General features: G+C 36.2%; 2 protein-coding genes across 4 annotated transcripts; both read right to left on the reverse strand.

Annotated features, from left to right (window-relative positions):
• Window positions 1-709: 709 nt before the first annotated feature.
• On the reverse strand, window positions 710-3,264 carry LOC148916634 (disease resistance protein RGA2-like). The gene has a single exon (XM_089052553.1). The coding sequence runs from the start codon at window positions 3,014-3,016 to the stop codon at window positions 902-904; it is 2,115 nt and encodes a 704-aa protein (XP_088908679.1). The 5' UTR covers window positions 3,017-3,264; the 3' UTR covers window positions 710-901.
• A 10,182-nt stretch (window positions 3,265-13,446) lies between these two features.
• Window positions 13,447-21,444, reverse strand: LOC103330463 (zinc finger (CCCH-type/C3HC4-type RING finger) family protein). 3 transcript variants are annotated; one of them, XM_089052688.1, is made up of 9 exons: window positions 21,124-21,444; window positions 20,220-20,307; window positions 19,305-20,113; window positions 18,926-18,995; window positions 15,390-15,431; window positions 15,115-15,203; window positions 14,979-15,039; window positions 14,534-14,614; window positions 13,447-13,920 (listed from the first exon to the last, which is right to left on the reverse strand). In XM_089052688.1, the coding sequence occupies exons 1-7, from the start codon at window positions 21,132-21,134 to the stop codon at window positions 15,003-15,005; spliced, it is 1,146 nt and encodes a 381-aa protein (XP_088908814.1). In that variant the 5' UTR covers window positions 21,135-21,444; the 3' UTR covers window positions 13,447-13,920; window positions 14,534-14,614; window positions 14,979-15,002. The 3 variants fall into 3 exon arrangements, with proteins under 3 accessions (XP_088908814.1, XP_016650274.2, XP_008231272.2); XM_016794788.2 differs by lacking the exon at window positions 15,390-15,431 and having other exon boundaries at window positions 21,124-21,442; XM_008233050.2 differs by lacking the exons at window positions 13,447-13,920; window positions 14,534-14,614; window positions 14,979-15,039; window positions 15,115-15,203; window positions 15,390-15,431 and adding an exon at window positions 15,811-16,213 and having other exon boundaries at window positions 21,124-21,443.
• Window positions 21,445-22,480: the final 1,036 nt, after the last annotated feature.

A 22,480-nucleotide genomic window follows, 5' to 3' on the forward strand; every position in this document is an offset into this window, starting at 1 on the left:
CTTCACATTCATAACTGAAGGAAATCTTTCATCATGCCTTCGCAAAATTTTGGGGCTTTTGAATACTCTGGAAGCTGATGCGTTCTTCACTGCAATAAGATTCCGAAACTTCAAATTTTTAAAATGTATATATATATTTTTTTGGAATAACAATCCGTTCTTCTTATTGTGATGTTCTTGTTGTGAATTTAAAATAGATAGAGTGTGAAAACAGAACAATTTCCAGGATTGTTCTCTGGGGCACAACTTTTGAAAACTATTGTGTCCTCACATGGCGATGGGGACGGGGTCGACTTAGCTTCTGCGCAATTGTTGGTGTACCAAATATCTCATTCGCGTTCTATTCTTCATTGGTTTTTTTTTCTTTCTTGCGTTAGAATTCTTGTGAAAATTCGTTATTCAATAACAATCCGTTCTTCTTATTGTGATGTTCTTGTTGTGAATTGAAAATGGATACAGTGTGAAAACAGAACAACTTCCAGGATTGTTCTCTGGGGCACAACTTTTGAAAACTATTGTGTCCTCACATGGCGATGGGGACGGGGTCGACTTAGCTTCTGCGCAATTGTCGGTGTACCAAATATCTCATTGGCGTTCTATTCTTCATTGGTTTTTTTTTCTTTCTTGCATTAGAATTCTTGTGAAAATTCGTTGAGTTTGACATTCAGCACCAGCAAACCACCAACTTTTCATGATAAACAGTAGCAGGAGAACAAAAGAAATTGGATAATACAACTTTTTTGTTTTCAGGTTCATGTTCCACACATAAGCTACATTCAACTTGAAAAATGAAATTACGAAAAATAAATTCATGATACAACTTTTTTGTTAGATGCACAATCGTGCCTTCATGAATCTCTTACATCATTCATTGGCAGTAAGACTTGCAGAGAGATTTGGCTTAGTCTCTTAAATCATTTAGCTTCCCCAACTCACTGAGCCCTGCACTGTCCCTCAACATGGAATTATTTTCGCTCAAAACAAATATACTCAAAGTGAGAAGACAAGTCAATTCACCCAATCCACGAGGAATCCGAGCCAATTCATAACAATATCTCAAAATGAGATGCCTCAAGTTGATCAATTTCTTAATATCTCTAGGCAATTCCACAAGAAACTCACATCCCGAGAGATCTAGTGTTTCCAAATTTTGAAGTCCGACTATCCAATTTGGAAGACTCTCAATGAAATTGTCACTAAGATCAAGATATCTTAAATGTTTCATTTTCCTAAGACATTTTGGCAATTTTGTAATTCCCAATCCATTCAAACTCAACATACGCAATGACTTAAAATTTGAAGCAATTGTAGCACAAAATGACTTATGGAATGACTCCTCCCTTGAATAATGTTGGCTTAGGAAAAGAAAAGTCCTTAGCTTATTTGATTCTAGCAAGGATGTCGGTATTTTCCATTCCGACGAATCAACATCAAAATCGAAAGATATATGAAGAAGACGTTTTGCATCAAAATCAGTCTTATTGCCACCTATTATTCTGCTTCCCTCCCCTGCCACTTTAACAGCAAGTTCATTCATGAGATCATGCATTTTACAGCTTGTTATTATACCAAACTCATCTTTTTCTTCTTCTTGGAAAAAAGATCTCCAAACTAGTTCGTTATAATATTCATAACCAACATCTTCCAAGCACTCATTAGGATTTGAAGACTTAACGAACCCTTGTGCCACCCAAAGCCTAATTAAAATATCTACGGAAATCTCACAATCAGGCGGGAACAAACTACAAAAAGCAAAACAATGTTTCAAACGTGATGGGAGAACATCATAACTCAGCTGAAGTGTTGGTATAATATCATCTTCTTCTTGACTTATTGTTGAAAGCTTGTTACGCTTGAAAGCCAACCATTCAGTTTCTTGATGTTTCGAGTACAACATCCGTCCTACGGTCCTTATAGCAAGAGGAACCCCCTGACATTTTCTAGTAATCTCCTCCCCAATGGCCTTAATTGTTGAACTCTCTGGCTCTTTTCCCTCTTTGAACGCCATTTTCTTAAATAGAAACCAGGACTGCTCTTCATTCAAGCCCCTTAAGTTAAATGGTTCAGCTGTATCTGCTATATTTGCAACGTTTTTACTACGAGTAGTTATTAGAATTCTACTCCCTTCTGCACCACCCATCAACAAGTCTTTCAAGCTAAGCCATTTGTTACGATTCTCATTCCACACATCATCTAACACAAGGAGGTATCTCTTCCCATCGATCTTCTTCCTAAGCTCATTTTGCAACTGATCCATGTCAAGGTTATCCGCTTTTAGGATTTTCTTAACAAGTATATCCAACTGAAATGAATTAGAGACACATGTCCACATTTTCGGCTCAAAATGCTTTTGAACCTCTTCATCGTTGAATACGAGTTGGGCAAGTGCAGTTTTTCCCATTCCTCCAAATCCCACAATGGAAATGGTGGACACATTCTCTGTGTTCTTTATAGAGATGGGATCCAAATCCAACAAAAGTTGAATAATTGCTCTTTTATCTTTATCTCTCCCTATTATATTATCCTCGCGGACAAATGAGTGAGTGACCCTCTCTCTTCTTACAAATTCTACATCTTCACGATTCCTTTCTAATTGACCAACTGTTGTATTCGAGGCAATCTCATGAAGTCTCTTGTTAAGATCTTTTATCTTATGACCGATTTTCAGCCCAAAAACAAGCTGATTTGAGCTAGAGAAGAAGATGTGTACCTGCTTTGACACTTTATTATTTCCAGGCACCATTTGTCTCCACTGAGCTTCAGTATAAAACTCATCGATCACGTCATCAGCTTCATAAACTGCATCTTCTACGCTTTGGAGCCACTCTTTGACTGCTTCATTGTTGGCTTGCTTTTGCTCAGCATCAAGAAGAACAGCTCGGAGTTGGGAAACTAGAAGCTTAAGCTTTTGGAGCTCATCGTTGACACACCAAACCAATCCAATCTCTTGGAAAACAAGGGAGCCTAACCTTCCAATGATCCCTTCTGCAACGTTGAAGAGGACTCCTTCGGCCATTGGAGAAAGGAAAAGAGTATTCACTTGGAGAAAGGAAAAGAGTATTCTTGACGAAAGTTGTGGTTTGTTGATAGAGTTGTTTGATGTAGAACAGCAAGTGGAGCAAGAGTATTAATAATTGGACAAAGAAAAGAGGAAACATGCATCAAATCACGTGGGAAAGCTTTGAATATTTGGTGTCGAACAGCAAGTGGAGCAAGTTGAGGAGGAAATGCCGAAATGTCATCTTTGAGTGGTTTTGTCATTATTTTAATGGAGTCCAATTGGTTGGTGTTGTCATTATTTTAATTACAATTATACTTTTCGTCAGACGTTTTACCTTTCTTTGTTTATCGAAAAGAAAGATACACTGAATTAAAAAGCATAGCTGTTTTCTAAAACTTTGTTTATCTTTCTTTTTAATAATTCAGCGTTTTGAAGTTCCTCCATGTAGCCAAATTCCCGACAAATCAAAATATGAAAATTCAAATTTAGTATCCATCTGATACAATTTATAGCAATATTGATACCTCAATAAGTTATAATAATTCATACTAAAATCTCATAAAATTGTGTTTGCTTATTTAAGATGTAAGGAATATAAACAGCCAAAAATATCATTGAAAAAACATTGGTATTTCAAAAGTCCATTTTTCATACTTAGTCAAATTTTGAAAGAAAACAATTTTTCAAGTAGATGTGGAGAGACTTGTTGTGGCACTCCTAATTAGGGATTCCGAGCCTCTGCATTTAGCATTCATGCATTTACACACATTTAAGAGAACTCAACCAGGCCTAGGAAGAGAATTTATGAAATCCAAATCTTTTTGACATAGTATTGCAATTAAATATGCAAATTCACAAATGAAAATTAATTGGGCACAAATACTAGTACTGCATATGAAAATCTTATATGTGCCTGCCAATTACAGAACTTAAAGGTGTATGTGAGGAAAAGGGAGTGAGGGGTGGCTGCCATGGCTAGCAGTTGGGGTAGGAGGCTGGGTCAGGGATAGGATTCCTTTTTATTTTTTTTTTTTTTTCAAAGTTATTGAATAAATATAATAAGGTGCAAATGGTTAATTTTTGCTTTAATACAATTATGACGATGGACTTATTAAAGTTCATTAGATTAATCTAATGGTTAACATTCACTTAAATGTGTGTAAATGCACGGATGCTAAATGCAGAGGCTCATGATCCGTTAATTAGAATTCTAATTTTCATTAGACGTTTTAACCAAAGTCAGCCGTTTTCTAAAAATGTGTTTTTCTTTTCAATAATTCAGTATTTCCTTTTTCTTTCTTTTCTTTTGTGGTCGAAAGATGAAATTTCATTACGAAAAACTCACCCAAGAGGATGGTACAAATACAATAATACAAGCAACCCAATAAGATAGCACAAGTCTAATATGCAATATCATATGAATAAAAGCAACAGACTACCTCAGATAATTATATCAATAGATAAACAAAACTAAAAGTTGATAAAAACTAACAAAATTACAAACAACACAGCAACAAAAACCACCGAAAAACATAAGCACCACCAAACAGCCACCATAAACCATCAACACTCAAGGCAACCCCAAGGTAAAACAAACAGGACCATCAAGACATAAAGGAGGTGGTGCAAGCACTCGAGCTGTAGTTGAATGTTCTTTATCTACTTTCCGTTTCAACTTAAGTTGATCCCATGTTAAATTTGGTTTCTATTTTTCTAGTATAAGTACATTGCTTTACATTACTAATTACTAATTAATAATTAACTAACTTGTTATGAGCGTACAATTAGCATGTACAGTAAAATAACCTTTGAAGAGTCTCTTTCACTTTCAAGGACTGTTCTCTGGGCCACAACTTTTGAAATTTTTTCCATGCCCTCACGTGGAGGTGGGGATGGGGTCGGCATCATTATGCGACAATGATCTAACCAATGTCATTATTTGACAATGACCTCTTGTAGATGTAACTGTGCAGGAATAACATCCAATCGATGTACTGGGCTGTTTGAAATTTGAATTTAAAGTCCACTTTGAATAAATTGGCTTCATCTTCACATTCATAATCTTGCATCATGCCTTCGCAAAATTTTGGGGCTTTTGAATACTCTGGAAGCTGATGCGTTCTTCACTGCAATAAGATTCCGAAACTTCAAATTTTTAAAATGTAGTGTTTTTTTTTTTTTTTGGGGGGGAATAACAATCCGTTCTTCTTATTGTGATGTTCTTGTTGTGAATTGAAAATGGATACAGTGTGAAAACATAACAATTTCCAAGATTGTTCTCTGGGGCACAACTTTTGAAAACTATTGTGTCCTCACATGGCGATGGGGACGGGGTCGACTTAGCTTCTGCGCAATTGTCAGTGTACCAAATATCTTATTGGCGTTCTATTCTTCATTGGTTTTTTTTTCTTTCTTGCTTTAGAATTCTTGTGAAAATTCATTGAGTTTGACATTCAGCACCAGAAGAAAGCCGGAAACTCTTTTATATAATGACAGCAGCAAACCACCAACTTTTCATGATAAACAGTAGCAGGAGAACAAAAGAAATTGGATAATACAACTTTTTTGTTTTCAAGTTCATGTTCCACACAGAAGCTACATTCAACTTGAAAAATGAAATTACGAAAAATAAATTCATGATACAACTTTTTTTGATAGATGCACAATCGTGCCTTCATGAATCTCTTACATCATTCATTGGCAGTAAGACTTGCAGAGAGATTTGGCTTTGTCTGCTAGAAACATCCAGAAAGGGACATATTCAATACAAGTGCCAATGTAGAGCCTTGTCAAATTTGCTGGAAGAAGGGTCATGCTACTTTGAACTGCTATGACAGAGGTGATTTGAACAATGCTAAATTTGCTACAATAACAAGAACCACATTAAATTGAATGTATTTAAAATAACTAAATGTCGTACATTTGAAATTGATTCAAAATGACTACATGCGACGAATCATTTGAAATCAATTTATTTTCTTCCTTTCTTTCTTGTCTAGATCTCGGCATACATGAATTACAATAGTCTATACAAACAACTTTGCCTTATAATTTTTTCTAAATCCATTGTTTTGAAGTTCCTCCATGTAGCCAAATTAAGTTGAGAATAAATATTCAAACACTCTGGGGGTAAACGAGATAGAGAATCAAAAGAATAAACAACACAAATCAATCACCACAGTTTTACGTGGTTCACTCATAATTGAGCTACGTCTACAAGGTTGCTAAGAATTTACTAATTGAAGAAGAATACGAGTACAAGAGCACTCTGCTAAAATATGAATATAATTTGAATACTTTAGGTTAAGTTGTATTCTTCTCCATAAGGAGGTATATATATGGGTTTACAAGTGTGCTTTACAAGGAAATAGATACATGAATTAATTAGGAGAATATCTCCTAATTATACAAGGATTGTCAACTAGATGAAGAAAAAAAAAAGGAAATGAATCTTCTAATTAACTTAGAAAATAAACCTCCTTGATTTGTTAGGTTAACTCACAGAACACTCCTCCTCAAGTTGGTGCATACACGTCACCAATGCCCAACTGGCAAGTGGTCCATGTCTTCACACAACTTGTGATTCATTGTCGGCAAGCTTACATCCAAGCATTCCTATTTCAGTGAGTAGATCCATCACATACTTCCTTTGTAACATAAAAATACCAGTCTTTGACCTTGCTACTTTAATTTCGAGGAAGTATTTCAGAGGACCTAAATCCTTCATCTCAAATTCTTGAGACAAATACTTATGTATCTTATGTTGCTCTCCTGCATCGTTTCTAGTTACGATCATGTCATCTACATAGACAATTAACGTAATGATTTTTCCTCCATCAAGCTTTAAGAATAGGGTGCATTTAAGGCCCCGTTTGGTTCACTGAATGGATTTGAGGGGAAATCACTTCCCATGTCATTTTTCAAGGGATGAGAAATGAAAGACTCATTTCCCATGTTTGGTAATGGTGGGGAACTAACCGGAAAATATCACTTTATTTCCTTTCCCATGTTTGTTTTGAGTAGGAATGGAAAACAAAGTTTGTATAATTTTCCAATTATGTCCATATTAAATGAAATAAAAAAAGATTGCATTTAATGATATATTGTAATTCTAAATTGTTAATGGGGACAAAAAGGTCATGAAAAATGTGTATTTAATGTTGGCTCATTTTCCCAAACTTTCCCATGAGGAGGGAAAACAAAACCCAAAGGGGGAGGAGGGCTTCACTTTCCCCTTACTTTCCCATGTGCAAGGTAACCATTTCTCATGCCTTACCAAACATGGGAAAAGCAAGTGATTTCCCATCCCCAAGCCTCATTTCCCATGAACTGAATGGGTCATGAGTGTATCAAAACCTCTTCATGCACTTAGTAAATCTTCCAAACCATGCCCTAGGAGACTGTTTTAACCCATATAATGACTTTTCGAGCTTGCAAACTTGATTTTTCTTGGCAGGAGCTAAATTACATCATGGCAGTAAATCCATGTATATCTCTTCTTCCAAGTCTCCATGTAAAAAGGCATTTTTAACATTGAACTGATATAGTGGCCAATCTAGATTCACTGCTAGAGACAGAAGGATTCTGATAGTATTGATCTTGGCTAATGGGGCAAAGGTCTCTTGGTAGTCCACCCCATACTTTTGTGTATACCTCTTCGCTACTAATCTAATTTTGTATCTTTCAATGAATCCATCTACTTTGAGTTTCATAGTATAGATCCACTTGTGTTTCACCGTCTTTTTTCTGTGAGGTAAAGGTACGAGCTTCCATGTGGCATTCTTTTAGAGGGCTTGCATTTCTTCATTCATGGATTGTTTCCACTTTAAATCTTCTAATGCTTCATTCACACTACTTGGGACAAATCTCTCGACTAACTGCTTCACAAAGTGTACATGCGACTCTGATAATTTGCTTAGAGATATATGATTATTTATAGGATATTTTCCTTTGGCTTTAGGATCTACTTCGTACTGTATTCAAGGTTTATCATGATTCTTCCTCCCTGGAAGTTGGTATATAAGGGTATCTGCATCCTTTATGCTTTCTGAAATCACATCATCATGATATACTTTATTAGTGTTATCAATTTTAGGGGAAGATGTTACCTGAATGACTTCCTCAGCAGGTGCTTGGTGTAGTACTATACCGAAGACAGTCCGGAGCGGCAAAATCTCGAAAACGGTTCAACTTCCTCCTCCTCATTTTGGCAGTGTAGAGTCAACAGGGCATTTTCCAAGGGCGACCAGTCGTTTTGATACAAAGGCCTAGTATTTGGCATTGTGAAAGTCAATCGGTCGTTTGGACACTGACGCTTTTCCTGTGTTGGAAGAAGGGCATGCGACCGATTGTGTAGGAGTGGCAACAGTCGCTTTGAGTCGAGACTCGTCTTGCGGAAAAAAAAAAAAAAACTCTAGAATCTTCTGAGTGTTTAGTTCTAGAGGCTCATCCTATGTTTCTGAAAAATACATGTCGTATTTCCGGAACACAACATCCATGGAGGTATATACCTTCTGACTGGACGAGTTGCTTGAGTCTGCCCATGCCTTCATGCTTGATAAATCGGTCCCTTACTATTTATGGGGTCATTTATCCTATCTGCAGTCTATGTGATTAATTGAGTGCCTAGTAGTGTTATGGGCTTTCATACTCCACTAAACACCTTGGCTCGTTACATATCTCTTCCTACCGTCCTAAGATACATCCTCGCGTGTTTGGTTGTGTTGTATATTTCCATGTTTCTTCTCATCAATGGAATAAATTGGATCTTTGTGCCCTCCGCTATGTGTTTGTTGGTTATGGCTCAAACCAAAAATGATACAAATGTTAACACCCCTACCTAGAAGCTCTTGGTCACTATGGATGTCATCTTCTATGCAGACTTATCCTACTTTGTGGCTCCTACGAGCCCTTCTCTTCAGGGGAAAAGCAGGAGTGAAGAGAAGAACATGTGCTTTGAAGAAGACAAAGAAAAATTATGGCAATCAATCAATCGACCGGTCATTTTCAACTCGAGAAGAAGACTCGAAAACAACCAGCAATGTCGACCTCGGTCATTTTCAAACAAAGAAGACCTAGATGAAGATTTGGTGCCAGAAGTGACTCATGATGTCTCCGAAGAGCAACTACAAAATACAACCCCTCATGCCCTACCATCTTCTCAATCGTCTTGTGATGAAGAAGCTTTCGAGGTAGTCTCTGAACCACCTAGTATTGTATCGTATACACTTCCACGTAGATCCACTAGGGGAAAACCTAAACTGCAATATTGTCCTGACCTTAATGCCAAATCAAAATATCCTATTAATAGCCATGTGTCTACTTATAGATTGCCAAAGTCATATGCATCTTTTGTCAATCAATTATCTACTGTATGTGTTCCAAGTAAGTGACAGGATGTTGTGACATATCCCAAATGGGCTGAAGCTATGGCAATTGAAATGGAAGCTCTGAATAAGAATTCCACATGGGAAATGAAACCTTTACCATAAGGGGAAGAAACAAGTTGGATGTCGGTGGATATTCATCATTAAATACAAAGCTGATGGATCCATAGACCAATACAAAGCCAGATTAGTGGCTAAGGGTATACGCAAACATATGGAAATGACCACCATGAGACATTTGCACATGTCCCCAAGATAAATACTATACGTGTTCTCATTTCTTTGGCTGCAAATCTTGATTGGCCAATATTGCAGTATAATGTAAAGAATGCATTTCTTCATAGAGACTCACAGGAAGTGTATATGGATCCACCACCTAGGATCCCTATGAGATCCGGTTCCAATACCGTATGCAAACTGAGAAAGTCATTGTATGGGCTAAAGCAGTCACCGCGAGCCTGGTTTGGGAGATTCACTGCATCCATAAAGCGTTTTGGGTACACTCAGAGCAACTCGGATCACACATTATTATTAAAGCGACGTAATAATAAACTTGCGACTCTAATCATCTATGTAGATGATATGGTTGTTACTAGTGATGACAAAAAAGAGATGAAGAATCTATAAAAGCTCCTTGCAAGTGAGTTTGAGATAAAGGAATTAGGTTAGTTACAGTATTTTCTTGGCATAAAAGTTGCTAGATCAAAACATGGCATATTTCTGTCTCAACAAAAATACTTGTTAGATCTGTTAACCAAAACCAGAATGATAGATTGCAAGCCAGTTGATACTCCTGTTGAACATAACCATAAATTGGGATGTATCCGGATCAGGTACCCATTGACAAAGAAAGGTATCAAAGATTAGTTGGACAACAGATTTATCTATCACACACATGCCCCGACATAGCCTATGTTGTGAGTGTGGTAAGTCAGTTCATGCATGAGTCCAATGAAGCACACATGAATTGAGTAACGCAAATAATGAGATACTTGAAGATTGCCCTTGGCAAAGGGTTGATGTTCTCCAAACATACACACATGGAAGTAGAAGGGTATATTGATGCTAAGTAGGCAGGATCCATCACAAATAGACGTTCTATGTCTGGATATTTTACATTTGTGAGTGGCAACTCAGTCACTTGGAGAAGTAAGAAACAAAATGTTATGGCTAGAGCAAGTGTTGAAGCTGAGTTTAGGGGGATGACTCAAGGAGTATGTGAATTGCTATGGTTACAAATATTAGTAAAAGATCCTAGAGCGAACTAGTCAAAAGCCATCAACCTATACTATGACAATAAAGCTGCTATCAAGATAGCACATAATTCAATACAACACAACCGTACTAAACATGTTGAAGCTGACCGGCACTTCATCAAAGAAAAACTTGAGGGTGGTGTGATTAAGTTTTCGTTCGTAAACTCATAAAATCAACTTGCTAATATTATGACAAAAGCCGTATCCAGTAGAGTTTTCTATGACTCGCTTGACAAATTGGGCATGCGTGATATCTTTACACCAACTTAAGGAGGAGTGTTGGCTTTTCTTGGTCTTGTGAATGCATTAAATGCTGCTGGCTTTAGGAGGTTGCAAACCTCCAGGAGTTGAGAACCCAATGCAGATTTTAGGAGGCTGCAAACCTCCCGGAGTTGAGAACCCAATGTGGCATTAACGGCACCAGCTGCTACCTGCTACCTATTGTAATTAATACAGAGCTTGGTTAGCAAGCCTTCTCTACTTGTAAATTTTGACGTTAGTGATACAAAGTAAGATATAATTGAAACCATAAACCTTTCTTCTCATACTTTTAGCAGTTGTGATATGAAGTGTTTGCAGGAATGTTTGCCTGATGAGATTGTCCAGATGATTTTAAGCATTCATGCTGATTTCTTTGGGAGTGGTCTGGATAAAAGAATTTGGAAGTTCACTCCTAATGGTGATTTTTCTGTTAAATCGGCTTATAATACCTTTTTTTCTTGAAGAGAATTTTCTGCTGTGGCAGTGGGAGTTTCTTTGTAAACTTAAACTTCCTCCTAAGATTAAAATATTTCTTTGGTTGTTGTGCCATAAGAAGTTGCTGACCAATAATCATAGACAGACAAGGGGCCTTGCTTCCAGTGCTCCTTGCCCCAGGTGCATTTACTCTAAAGAATCTATCGAGCATTTAGTTAGAGGTTGTTGTTGCTCTATGGATATTTGGAGTGGTTTTGGGTTTAGTGATGATTTGGTTAACTGCCATTTGGGTGATTTTGATGCTTGGCTTTTGCACAATCTGAAGCCTAAAAGAGTTGTTTGTGATCATTTGCCTTGGTTCTTAGTTTTTGTTGTTTGTCTTTCGTTCATTTGGAAGTGGCATTGTAAAGTTGTTTTTGAGGCTGGATTTGGTTTGCCTTATGGGCCTCATAAGTTGATTTTGCAGTATGCTATGGACTGGTTTACAGCTTGTAAGCCTATGCTTAGATCCCCTAAGAAGTGTGTAGTGCATGTGCATTGGCATGCCCCTCTTCCTGGTTTTTTTAAGCTCAATACTGATGGGAGTTGGAAATCTGATTCTGGTGCTATTGGAGCAGATGGCTTGATTAGAAATTCTGCAGGAAAATGGATTAAGGGCTTTTCTGTCAATCTAGGTGTTGGTTCTACTGATGGGTGCCTCTTCTTGCTGGTTCCGTTGCCTCCACTCATCCTTTTTTTAGCTTGATAAATTGTTGCAAGTTGAAGATGCAGCAGGATTGGTTTTGTTCTCTCAAACGTGTGTTTCGTGAACAAAACTGTGCTGCTGATATTTTGGCTCACATGAGTCATGATCTGGTTCTTGGCTTTCATAGGTTGCGCCTCCTTCTGTTTGTGATAGCCTTGTTGCTGATGTTTGCAGCCTGGCTAGGCCTAGAGTAGTGGTTGTTTAGTTCTTTTTGTTCTGGCCATTTTGGCCCCTATCTCACCCAAAAAAAAAACAAGAGAGAATATAATATGTGAAACAAAAAGCAGATGCACATCAAATAGAATGGAATATTAACCATCTGTTTGCGTATATAAACCTAAATGTAGTAGCTCAATGGTCGAGTCGATTTTATGATCACAACCCAGGTGCATTAACAGGAAACGTACATTGGAATGATGGTTATTGGCTTTTCTTCACTCTATCTGCTGCTTCTTTTCTCCACAGCATATGTATGAAAGTAATTAGAAAGAAAAAAAAAGGAAGTAAAATAAGAAATAAGAAAAAAAAAATTGAAAGTAAACCAATGTTAGTATCATATGAAGTTCAATTCCCACAGGGGAACTTGAATTCTCCTTATGCATACGGTTCAAATGAAGTTCAATTCTCCTCATGCATACGGGTCAGGGGACCTGAAAAGAAAGGGAAGAAGGGAGAGTTAGCTGGGAAATGATTTCTTTAGAAAAGAAATAAGAAACAGAGATATACAAACCCGAAAAATCCTTCCTCTTCGTGTTTCCTTTTCTGTGTAAAAGAATATTCAATTTTCAATTGGTACGGAGTATAACTTAATGTCAGTGTCTGACATCTGCAATTCGAAGATGACAACGCACTACTTTCTCCACACAGACAGCCATCTCATGTTCAAAAAAATTACTACACTACTTGGGTGCTTACAGTTATTGGGTCAAGTTCTACTTTGATACCAGCAAACTTTTGGGAACAAAGTAGTCCCTTAAATTGTCCATTTTGTTTGGAAAATGAGCACATGAGGAACGCACGCAACAGTTGAGACTTTTTAGATGCAAAAATCACCTCAAATGTGCCCTTGAGATCGAATCGCAGTCGACAAAATTAAGGCCATATTTGGCGACTAAGATTGGATTGAATTATGGGACTCCATTGGATTGGATTGAATTTGATTGTATTGGATTGAAGAGGATTACACAAATTCAATAATATGTTTAGTAGTACTACACATGATTAAAGGGGTGGATAATATGTTATTACATAGTCTGGCAGCATAATCCAATCCATTTTAATCCCAAATTTTTAATAGGATTCATAATCCTACTACATTTTTTGCTAGGATTATATGGTTAGTAGATGACTGAAGAAGCAGAATTAATAAAAATGTGACTACATGCATCATAGTAGAGCTTCACTCCAAACTGGACGAAAATCATTACAAAAGCTACATCATATTCTGAAGGCAAAATGTGGTTGAAAAACCAATGAATATCTAAATATGACAATAACCCAGGCAACACCCTCTAAACCAAAACGTCTTCTTTTATTCAAATCATCCATCACCACCACCATTGATGAAGAAAAAACCCATTTGAATCCCACTTTCCATTTTTATAATTTATATACAGTCCCCAACCAACCAGTTTGATATTGGCATGCTATGCATCCTATCCTTTATTCAATTTCATTTTGGCCCAATCTGTAGACACTTATTGAAGCCACAGACAGGCACAAATATAATTGTCAAAATCCTCAACATATGCTCATCCACTCCATAATTACTTTTATTTTGAATTCTGTTACATGTATGCTTTCTCCAAAAACTGGATCACCATCAAGCAAGCAATTCTGCGTGAAACATCCGAGTATAAATTACACAAACACAAGTTAGTGACGAAAGAGATAAAAAAAAAAGCCAAAAAATGCACACACCTAACATGACTCTAAAAAAAAATGCAATACTGGTCATTGTATTTTAAATTTTTCCTAAATTAACATGTGAAAGACATTCTTAGATTATTTCCTTTTAGTGACCCCCAACTGGACCATAAACGATCAAACCTGTATCCCAATTACATTCAGCACCATAAGAAAGCAAGAAACTCTTTTAAGAAACTCTTTTCTACAAGGCTTTTAAACAGTATGGCCAACAGGTAATTTATGGCACTATTTAAACAATGAGAGCAGCAGACCACCAACTTTTCATTTATAGAAGGGCCATGTTATGTGTAAAACCAGAAGCAGGAACTAAGAGAGACTTGAAATCATGATAAAGTGCACAACAAAAGAAATTGGGTGATACGACTTTTTTGTTTTCAGACTCATGTTCCACAAAAGCTACAATCAACTTGAAAAATGAAATTACGAAAAATAAATTCATAATTTCTATATCATTCAAGGGAAATAAACAGTGCTGGGAACTTTATCAAACAAAGAAAAATTCAAGGTACATGAACCACACCTTTCAAACCACTGGAGTATTCCACTTGCAATTGAAAAACCAGCATGAGAGCTGCGCATATGTTCTTGATGTAAAAAAATCCTGCACACATAGGCAAGATTGAAGCAGACACAACATTTTTCAGTGATTCATATAGGAAAAATCATACAACACTGCCATTAATCAATATGATCATCAACTACTAAAGAAAAACATTCAGTTTGTCTAAGTTCACAGCCCCATTTACCACTGCCCGACACATTACAGAACATTATGGTATCAAGGTGTGGTCATCATGCATAATGGCTACTACTTTACTGATATCTCATCCCTGTTGGATACTAAACTTTGTATTTGTTATTTGACAACTTAACCTTCTGATTAGACGTCTGCCATAAATGAACTATTACATTTAAGGAAACCAGTAGTAGTAAAGAATCAGAATCAAACCAGAGCAAAAACTTACATTGGAATGTTGAAACGGCATTATTCACCTTATGTGCAAATCAGCAAGAAAGTCTGACAGCCTGAAAATGCCAAAAATTTAGTAAGAAAAGAAAATTAAATGATCGAAAAAAATAATCAAAAGGCACAAAGCAAACCTAATATTTGTAGCTATCACAGTCTGACCATCTTCATTTCCAAGATGGCGCAGTGCCACTTCCTCCAGACTGCCATCCCTGTATGCATGCTGCAATCAGACAACAGCCATGTTCAATGCATAATTATTGAAAGTAAACAGGACCTGCTCCAGCATAGAAAACAAGAATACACGCAAATGAGACATGGATGAAAAATGTAAGAGCACAACAGTGAACACCACATTTGAACAGACAACAGACCAGCTCAGAAAGTAAAAAGTAGATGCAAAACATACTTTGAGATGGAAACGTGCACATGACAGTAGAAGGAATATAATCTGAAAAGTATAGAAAATTCAGGAGTTACCATACAAGAACAAAAGTGTCATCAGTGACACCCAAGGCGACAACAAAGTGACTTCAAAAAGTACAACCTCAACTTAGAGAAACCTCAAATAAAAGCCGTGTCGCATATAAAACTAGAAGAGATTGCCATATACATCCAACAACCCAAACTTTATGGGCCAGAAACAAAAATACGACAAAATGGTGATTGGTCAGAGAGATTGTACAACTGAGAAATTAAAGCACAAATGCAAATCATAGCCATATAACAGTTTCTTTCCTTTTCATTTTTATCAGTTAGACTGGATGCCTTTGGAAGTTATAAAATGGTTAGCATAAATATCACATCACACCAATGAAAACTATTAGAGATTCAGAGAACATAACCCCATCACTGGAGAATAAATCTATATTTCATTCATAAATAGGAGTTGTCAAAATACAAACTACAATCAAAACACAGCAACTCCAAAACCCAGAAGGAAATTTGAGAAGATACAACTGGCTAAATCTAGTAGCTCACGGGCCATAAATCTATCTCATCTTCACTCGAGTCACTTGTATCAAAACCCATCTGCATTAACAACTCCTCCCTCTCCAATGGGTTTAAATCTTCATTTTCTAAATCTTCAAGTATATAATCATCCCATTCTTCTAAGTGCTCGAACATATGAAATATGACATCCATAGGCACAATATCATATCGACGTGGAGGAGGCCTTCTTGGAGGTGGCCTGTGAAATTTCCATACATATGAGCCTGGCTTGACCGTATGCTGGAACACAAAACATTCTATCCATTAAAGGTGTCACAAAGCTAATCCTCTCCGAGATGAAAGTAAAATGAAAACAAAAAAAGGGATGATTCTAAGGCCAACATTCAGGAGAAGCTAGTTTGATGCCTCTCCTCGAATATGACCAAATACAACTATAAAAGCAATAGAAGGTTTTAATTTCAATGACAGACTATGTAACTAACACAGGAGGTTGAGAGAGAGAGAGAGAGAGAGCATTACTTCTGTTTCCCCAGGTATCAATAATTAAAAGCACAGACTATTTTCATAATTGCAAACAAGCATCAAATTGATATTCACTTAGTATATTGATGTAGACCTTAGCAATGACAAACTACATCAGTCAGTTTTTACAATTCATCAGTGTCAGTTACGTCAAGGATGGAAAACCTTTGCCAATAGGTATATCATGAAAAGCATGACCGTAGTAAACCTCAAGAAGACCATACAAAAGTCAAATGACCAATATTGAGTTGAGGTAAGATCATTTGCAATGAAAAGGGAAAGAATAAGTTACATATTGAACCAGAGGAAAGAGGAAAGATCCAAGAATAAGACCCCAAAAGTATAAGGGCCCGTCTGGTAACGTTTTCGGAGAATGTTTTCTGAGAATATTTTCAGAGAATGAAAACAAGAAAACAAATTTGCATTTTCAGGAAATGAAAATGCGTCTGGTAGATTAATTAGAAAACATCTTTAGAAAACAAAAACAATGAAAACGTGTCTGGTAGAACAATTGTTTTTCAGGTGTATTTTTGCTAATTTCAGTTCTAATTTTTTTTAATTCTGATATTTTTAGAGGCTAAAATTATTGTAAACAATGAAAAAAATTTAAGCTCAAAAACTATCTTATCTCCTTTTTTTCTTTTTTTCCTTTTTCTTCTTTTTCTCCTTTTCTCTCTTTCCTCCTCTTTTCTTCTTCTTTTCCTTCACATGGCTGCTTCTTTTTTCTCTTTTTCTTCCTCTTTCCTACTTTCTTCCCCTTTTCTTCTTCCTTTCCTTCCCCAGGCCGTTTCTTTTTTCTCCTTTTCTTCCTCTTTTCTTCTTCCTTTCCTTCCCAGGCTACACCCACTCCTCCTTCCTTCCATGGCATGAATCCCATACACCCACCCATCTCTCTCTCTCTCTCTTGATCCACTAATTAATGGTTGTGATGGTTTGATTGGGTAATGATGGTGGTTGAGTTGGGTATGTGGTGGTTCTTCTTCTTGTCTCTGTTTTTTTCTTCTTCTTCCTCTGTATTTTTTTTTCTTAATTTGCAGATCTGTTTATTTTGGGTCAGAGAAGATGGGTGTTGTTCCTGTTGGTGGGTTTATCGGTTGTCAAGAGAGAGAGCTAGAGTTGTTGATGGGATGCATTCTTGTGTCTTCGGAAAACACTGAAAATGAAATCACTGAAAACAACTTTTTTTCATTTTCAACTTTTGTTCACAAAGTCAGATTTGTTTTCAGAAAACGTTTTGTGAGGGAAAACGAAAACGATGCACCGAACGTGTTTTTGTGAAAAACAGGAAACAAAAACAGAAAACAGGCTCTAAAAACATTACCGAACGGGCCCTAAGAGAAGCCTAAAAAATAAACAAACAGTGATCATGAAGCTCCTATTGCCCCAAAGGTATTTATACCAAATACTAGTATTACGTAGAAAGCAATGTGTTGTCCTATATAACCCCGTGTTATTAAACCAAGGCTTAGTTGATTTTGGTTATAAGGAATCTAGAGGGAGCCATATGACTATAATTTTTACATGCAGACACAATTGCAAGCCCTTGGAAACCTGAAAGATATCTCAACAGGTTATTCAACAACTGGTAATGCATTGATTCTACATGTTATTAGAGTCCTAGACCGACCAGAAACAACAGGCACAAGGGCAGAACATGTGCAAAGATTAAAGGGAAAAACACATACAAGAAATTAAAGTTCTTAAAGACCGAATACAACCACATCAGTAAATACAGTTATATAAACTCTGGACTACATAATAATAAATACAGTTTTTCCTGCTCCAACAATGTTGCATGGGGATGGGCTTAAATCAGACAAAATACTTAAACACAGATATTGCAAAGGCCTAAAAGACCAAAGCATCAAGTGAATATAAACAGCAGTATTACATATACCACATAAAAAGTCAATATGCAACCCCTTATCCCCCACCTACCACTCACTCATACAAGTGCAGGTACTTCAACTGCAAGTAAGAAGCCACATGATTGGACTTCGTGACACGGAAATAATGTTTTCATCAAATGAACTAAGACTAGTATTAGTTAAAGAAAAGTGCTTGATCAATAAGAATACAAATCACAATATATTGATCTCAATATCCTCAGGTAAATAACAAAAGGCCACCTAATTAAGCCACAAAGAAGGCATCCACCCGCAATCAAGCACAACAAAATAATAATAATAAATAAAGCAAGTTTCAAAATAAACAAATAAAATCAAAGGGGCCACACCAAAATCCATCACAAAGTAAATCAAATGGCTCCACAAACACAAGGAATAAAAAGATAAGAGGAACGGAGTTTATGATTTTAGGTTTGGGGCTTAAAAGGCAAGTAGACTAGCCATCACATACTTGTCCAAGTCATCAGTAGATTCTTTACATGGTAAATTGCACTCAACATCACAGAAAAACCAATGTGAATGACAATTGCAGCAGCATAATTCCCTGTAGCATTTCTATTACCTTATAAAAGCAACTAGTTCCAAATGGGCAGTTCCCATTTCCAAAATCGAAGTGCTTGCAATCAATTGACCTGCAAGATAAAAGAAATATAAGCACAAACAAAACAAAATATAACGAGAGAGAGAGAGAGAGAGAGAGAGAGAGAGAGATTCCAATGTTTCCCACTCTCGAGGCCTTTCCAACTTCAAATCAAAAGAGCAATACAAAGCTGATATTTCTGTCCTCCAAATTCAATATTTTATATATAAACAAAAGTTAAACTATAATAGTTCCATTCTGAAAAAATAAATTGTGAAAAAAATCCAGGGTACAACACAGTGCACTGCTAATTGAACCGCAGCTTTTAAAAGAACAAAAGGACAATTAAGCACAAAATTACCTGAGCCTTGACTTGTAGCTGTCAATAATTTCCTGTTTCTCTTCTTTTGTGTTATACCAAATGACACTTGGAATGACAAAGTATGACAGCTTCCGACATATTGGGCACGCTCTCAATGCACTATTGACATCCATACCAGAAGTTGGGGAACTACTACGCCAATTTCGAATACAAGATACGCAAAAAGGATGATCACATTCTGAGAGTATCCCAAACTTCCGCTCAGCAACTGTGGGCTTTGACAAAACACGTTCCAGGCAAACACTGCATTCTATTTCTTGACTGCGTTTCAAAGCCTCAAGTTGCTTCTGCTTTTCCTCACATGTCTTGACATGCTCCTCCCTTTCCATAGGTCTGTAAGGATGCAAGCAATGTTTTCCACAGCTGGGACATATATCTCCATGAATATGAGGACATTTTTCTCCACGAGGACAATTACCCGCTGCAGCAAATGAACAAATAACATGATCTTCTGGCCTAGTACTCCTAGTCGCCCCAGCACCATCATCATCATTGTCACCATTATCATCATAATCATCATCATCCAGGGAACCATTCCAGGCAGGCTTAGAGGGAGGTAAGAAAGGACTACTTGAAGCAGAGAGTTCCGAAAGAATTCCCGGGGCAAGAGCAACTCCACTTGATGAGGTTCTTGAAGGATGAGCCATAGATAAAGAATCAACAGCCAGAGATTGCCGAGAATTTGTTGATGAAGACGAACCAGAAGACTGAGCCCGAGAAGCTTTAACATGTTCATATCTGCATCGACTACCAAATGCACAAGCGCCTTTCTGATAAAAAGTACATATCTGTCATGATGAACCAGAAAGCAAAAAGTTTAGAAGGTAATAATAACTGTTGATTGTTATTACTTAACACGAATGCAACTAAAATTAAGTAGAATAAATAGTTTACATTATTTGGTGTTGCCTTCCAATCATGTGAAAACTCACAATGCTCCCCTTTCAAACAGGCTCCATGGGCAAAAAATTTGCAGAGAACCCTGAAGAAATTTGAAATGACAAAAGAACTAGTTCAATTACCATCAACAAAGACCAACCAAATGAGCCATGGAAAGCCTCTTGAAATGTGACAATAAAGAAGTTTGCTAAAACACTATTAAAGGATTTGATCAATTACTCATAATTTCACAGATATAATTTCACAAATGCATTTCTTTCCAATACCACCCCAACTCTCCAGATAAGTTCTAAAAAACCAAATGAAGAGCCACTTAAACTACATAAAAATAAAAAATAAAAAACAATATGAACTAAAGGAGTTTTACAATCACTTTTCTTTACATATCTTTAAATAATTCAGATTTCAAAATCATATCACGACTCAAAATTACTCATTTATCCAATATTTAGCACAAATGGGATTATACAACCATTTCATTGATGTTAAACAGAATGGAAAGGTGTTAAATTCACAAAAGAAGCAAATATAAAGACAGAAAATTTATTTTCACAAGGGAATTTCCACAATATTGATTCCCAAAGGACCTCTAACCAACATTACCCAACAAATTAATCAAAGGACAACAACTCCCATACCAGTACTGTTCAACATTTCAAATTTAATTTCTTTTTCCTCTTTTCATCGTCATTTCCTCCATTTTCTCAGCAACCAATTAATTTTAAGAAATTTTAAAACAAAATAAAAATTAGCAATTCCAAGAATCTTTTACAAACATGAAAAAATACCAAATTCAGCAAATTCAGCAAATTACATATGTAAAATCACATATACAAAAATTAGAAGATTCAACAATATTCGTTTTACGATCAATGGTCATCTTCAAAACAAAACTCACCTTTTGGACATGGCGATCAAGAAACCGATGGATAAGCCAGAGCCTTTCCACAGGAACAAAAATTGGAAACCTAAAAAGCTTGAGAATGATAAAGAAACAGAGGGAACAATGAATCAACAAGCCTTAATTATTCATTCCGAGTCTCTGACAAAGAGAGAGAGGAAAAAGTCTCTCTGCGAGTCTCAAAATTGTGAGTATCTAGGGTTTTTTTGGCGGTCGGTGTACGATATGAAACGGCCATTGGTTTTGGCATATAATTACGGGCATACCCCTATGGACAGAGGAGGATTGAGAATCGCGGACGAAACGGTAGGTTGTAAGAAATTATGGTATTGGTGGGTCGGGTGCGACCAAAATAAGAAATAACGGAGGGCCGAAACGCAAATATTAATAAATAATTATAAATTTTCGAAAAGAAAATAGACAGAATTTGTATGAAAAACAAGAAAGTTTCTTATTTAATTAATCATATCATATCCATATTTTGACATCTATGCGACTTAAACCACACGTATTCTCCGTGGATTCACGCTATAATCAAAGCAAAGGTATATAAATTCAATTTTTCATTTTAAATTAGATTTATTTAGAGTAATTTAGACTATCGTTTGTATAATTTTTATAATTTATGTGGATTATTAATTTTAGTCCAAAAAAAAATTTTACAATAGAAACGATATTGAGAGAAAAGAGAACCAAATCTAGGACCTCGAATATAAAAGCAAAAACTATTAACCATTTGAACTAATAAAGCAAAGCAATGTTTAGAAGTTCCGACAAATAAATAAATACAACATTTTAAATAGATGTGGAGCCTATCAATATATTTTAAATATTATACAATATAGTACAATAATATGGTTTCCTAAGTATTTTTCTTGCAAACAATATACAAATTTATATTGTATTAACTTTCGGAGCATACACTTCATGTATAAAACTTTTCAGCTAGTGGAAAAGAATTTTGATTTGTATTAAGTCTCAGGTTCAAACCCTCATGATATTTTAGTTGTGTATGTGAATTTAGACTATCGCTTGTTAGTTATACTAAAAAATAAAAATAAACAACTTTTCGGCCTTATTTAGTGGCTCAACTTGAATTGAATTGAAATTTAGCCCAAGTTAGTTTTTGTAAGTCTTATTCATCATAATAGGACTTGTGATATGTTGAATTCTTGTCCATTTTAATAAGTTCAATTCCAACATTTATAAGTTCAACAAACATGTCATGGTCAAATTCAATTGAAATAGAGTACATAGCGAGCCACCAAACGAAATCTTCTTTTCTAGGAGAATCTAGACATCTTCAAATATTATGAGAGAGAGAGAAGGAAAAAGAAAAAAAAAAACCTCCCAT

Source organism: Prunus mume, linkage group LG5 (assembly GCF_029339155.1).
Source record: "Prunus mume cultivar Tortuosa linkage group LG5, ASM2933915v1, whole genome shotgun sequence".
Taxonomy (NCBI): Eukaryota; Viridiplantae; Streptophyta; class Magnoliopsida; order Rosales; family Rosaceae; genus Prunus; species Prunus mume.

What these genes read in the sequence shown, in the direction of transcription:
- LOC148916634 (XM_089052553.1), bottom strand. Translation starts at nt 3,016, where the DNA reads ATGGCCGAAGGAGTCCTCTTCAACGTTGCAGAAGGGATCATTGGAAGG.
- LOC103330463 (XM_008233050.2), bottom strand. An exon ending in GGAAGGCAACACCAAATAAT is followed by an intron (nt 20,114 to 20,219) that starts GTAAACTATTTA and finishes TCATCATGACAG; the next exon opens with ATATGTACTTTTTATCAGAA. An exon ending in GAACTAGTTGCTTTTATAAG is followed by an intron (nt 16,214 to 18,925) that starts GTAATAGAAATG and finishes TTTGTGTTCCAG; the next exon opens with CATACGGTCAAGCCAGGCTC.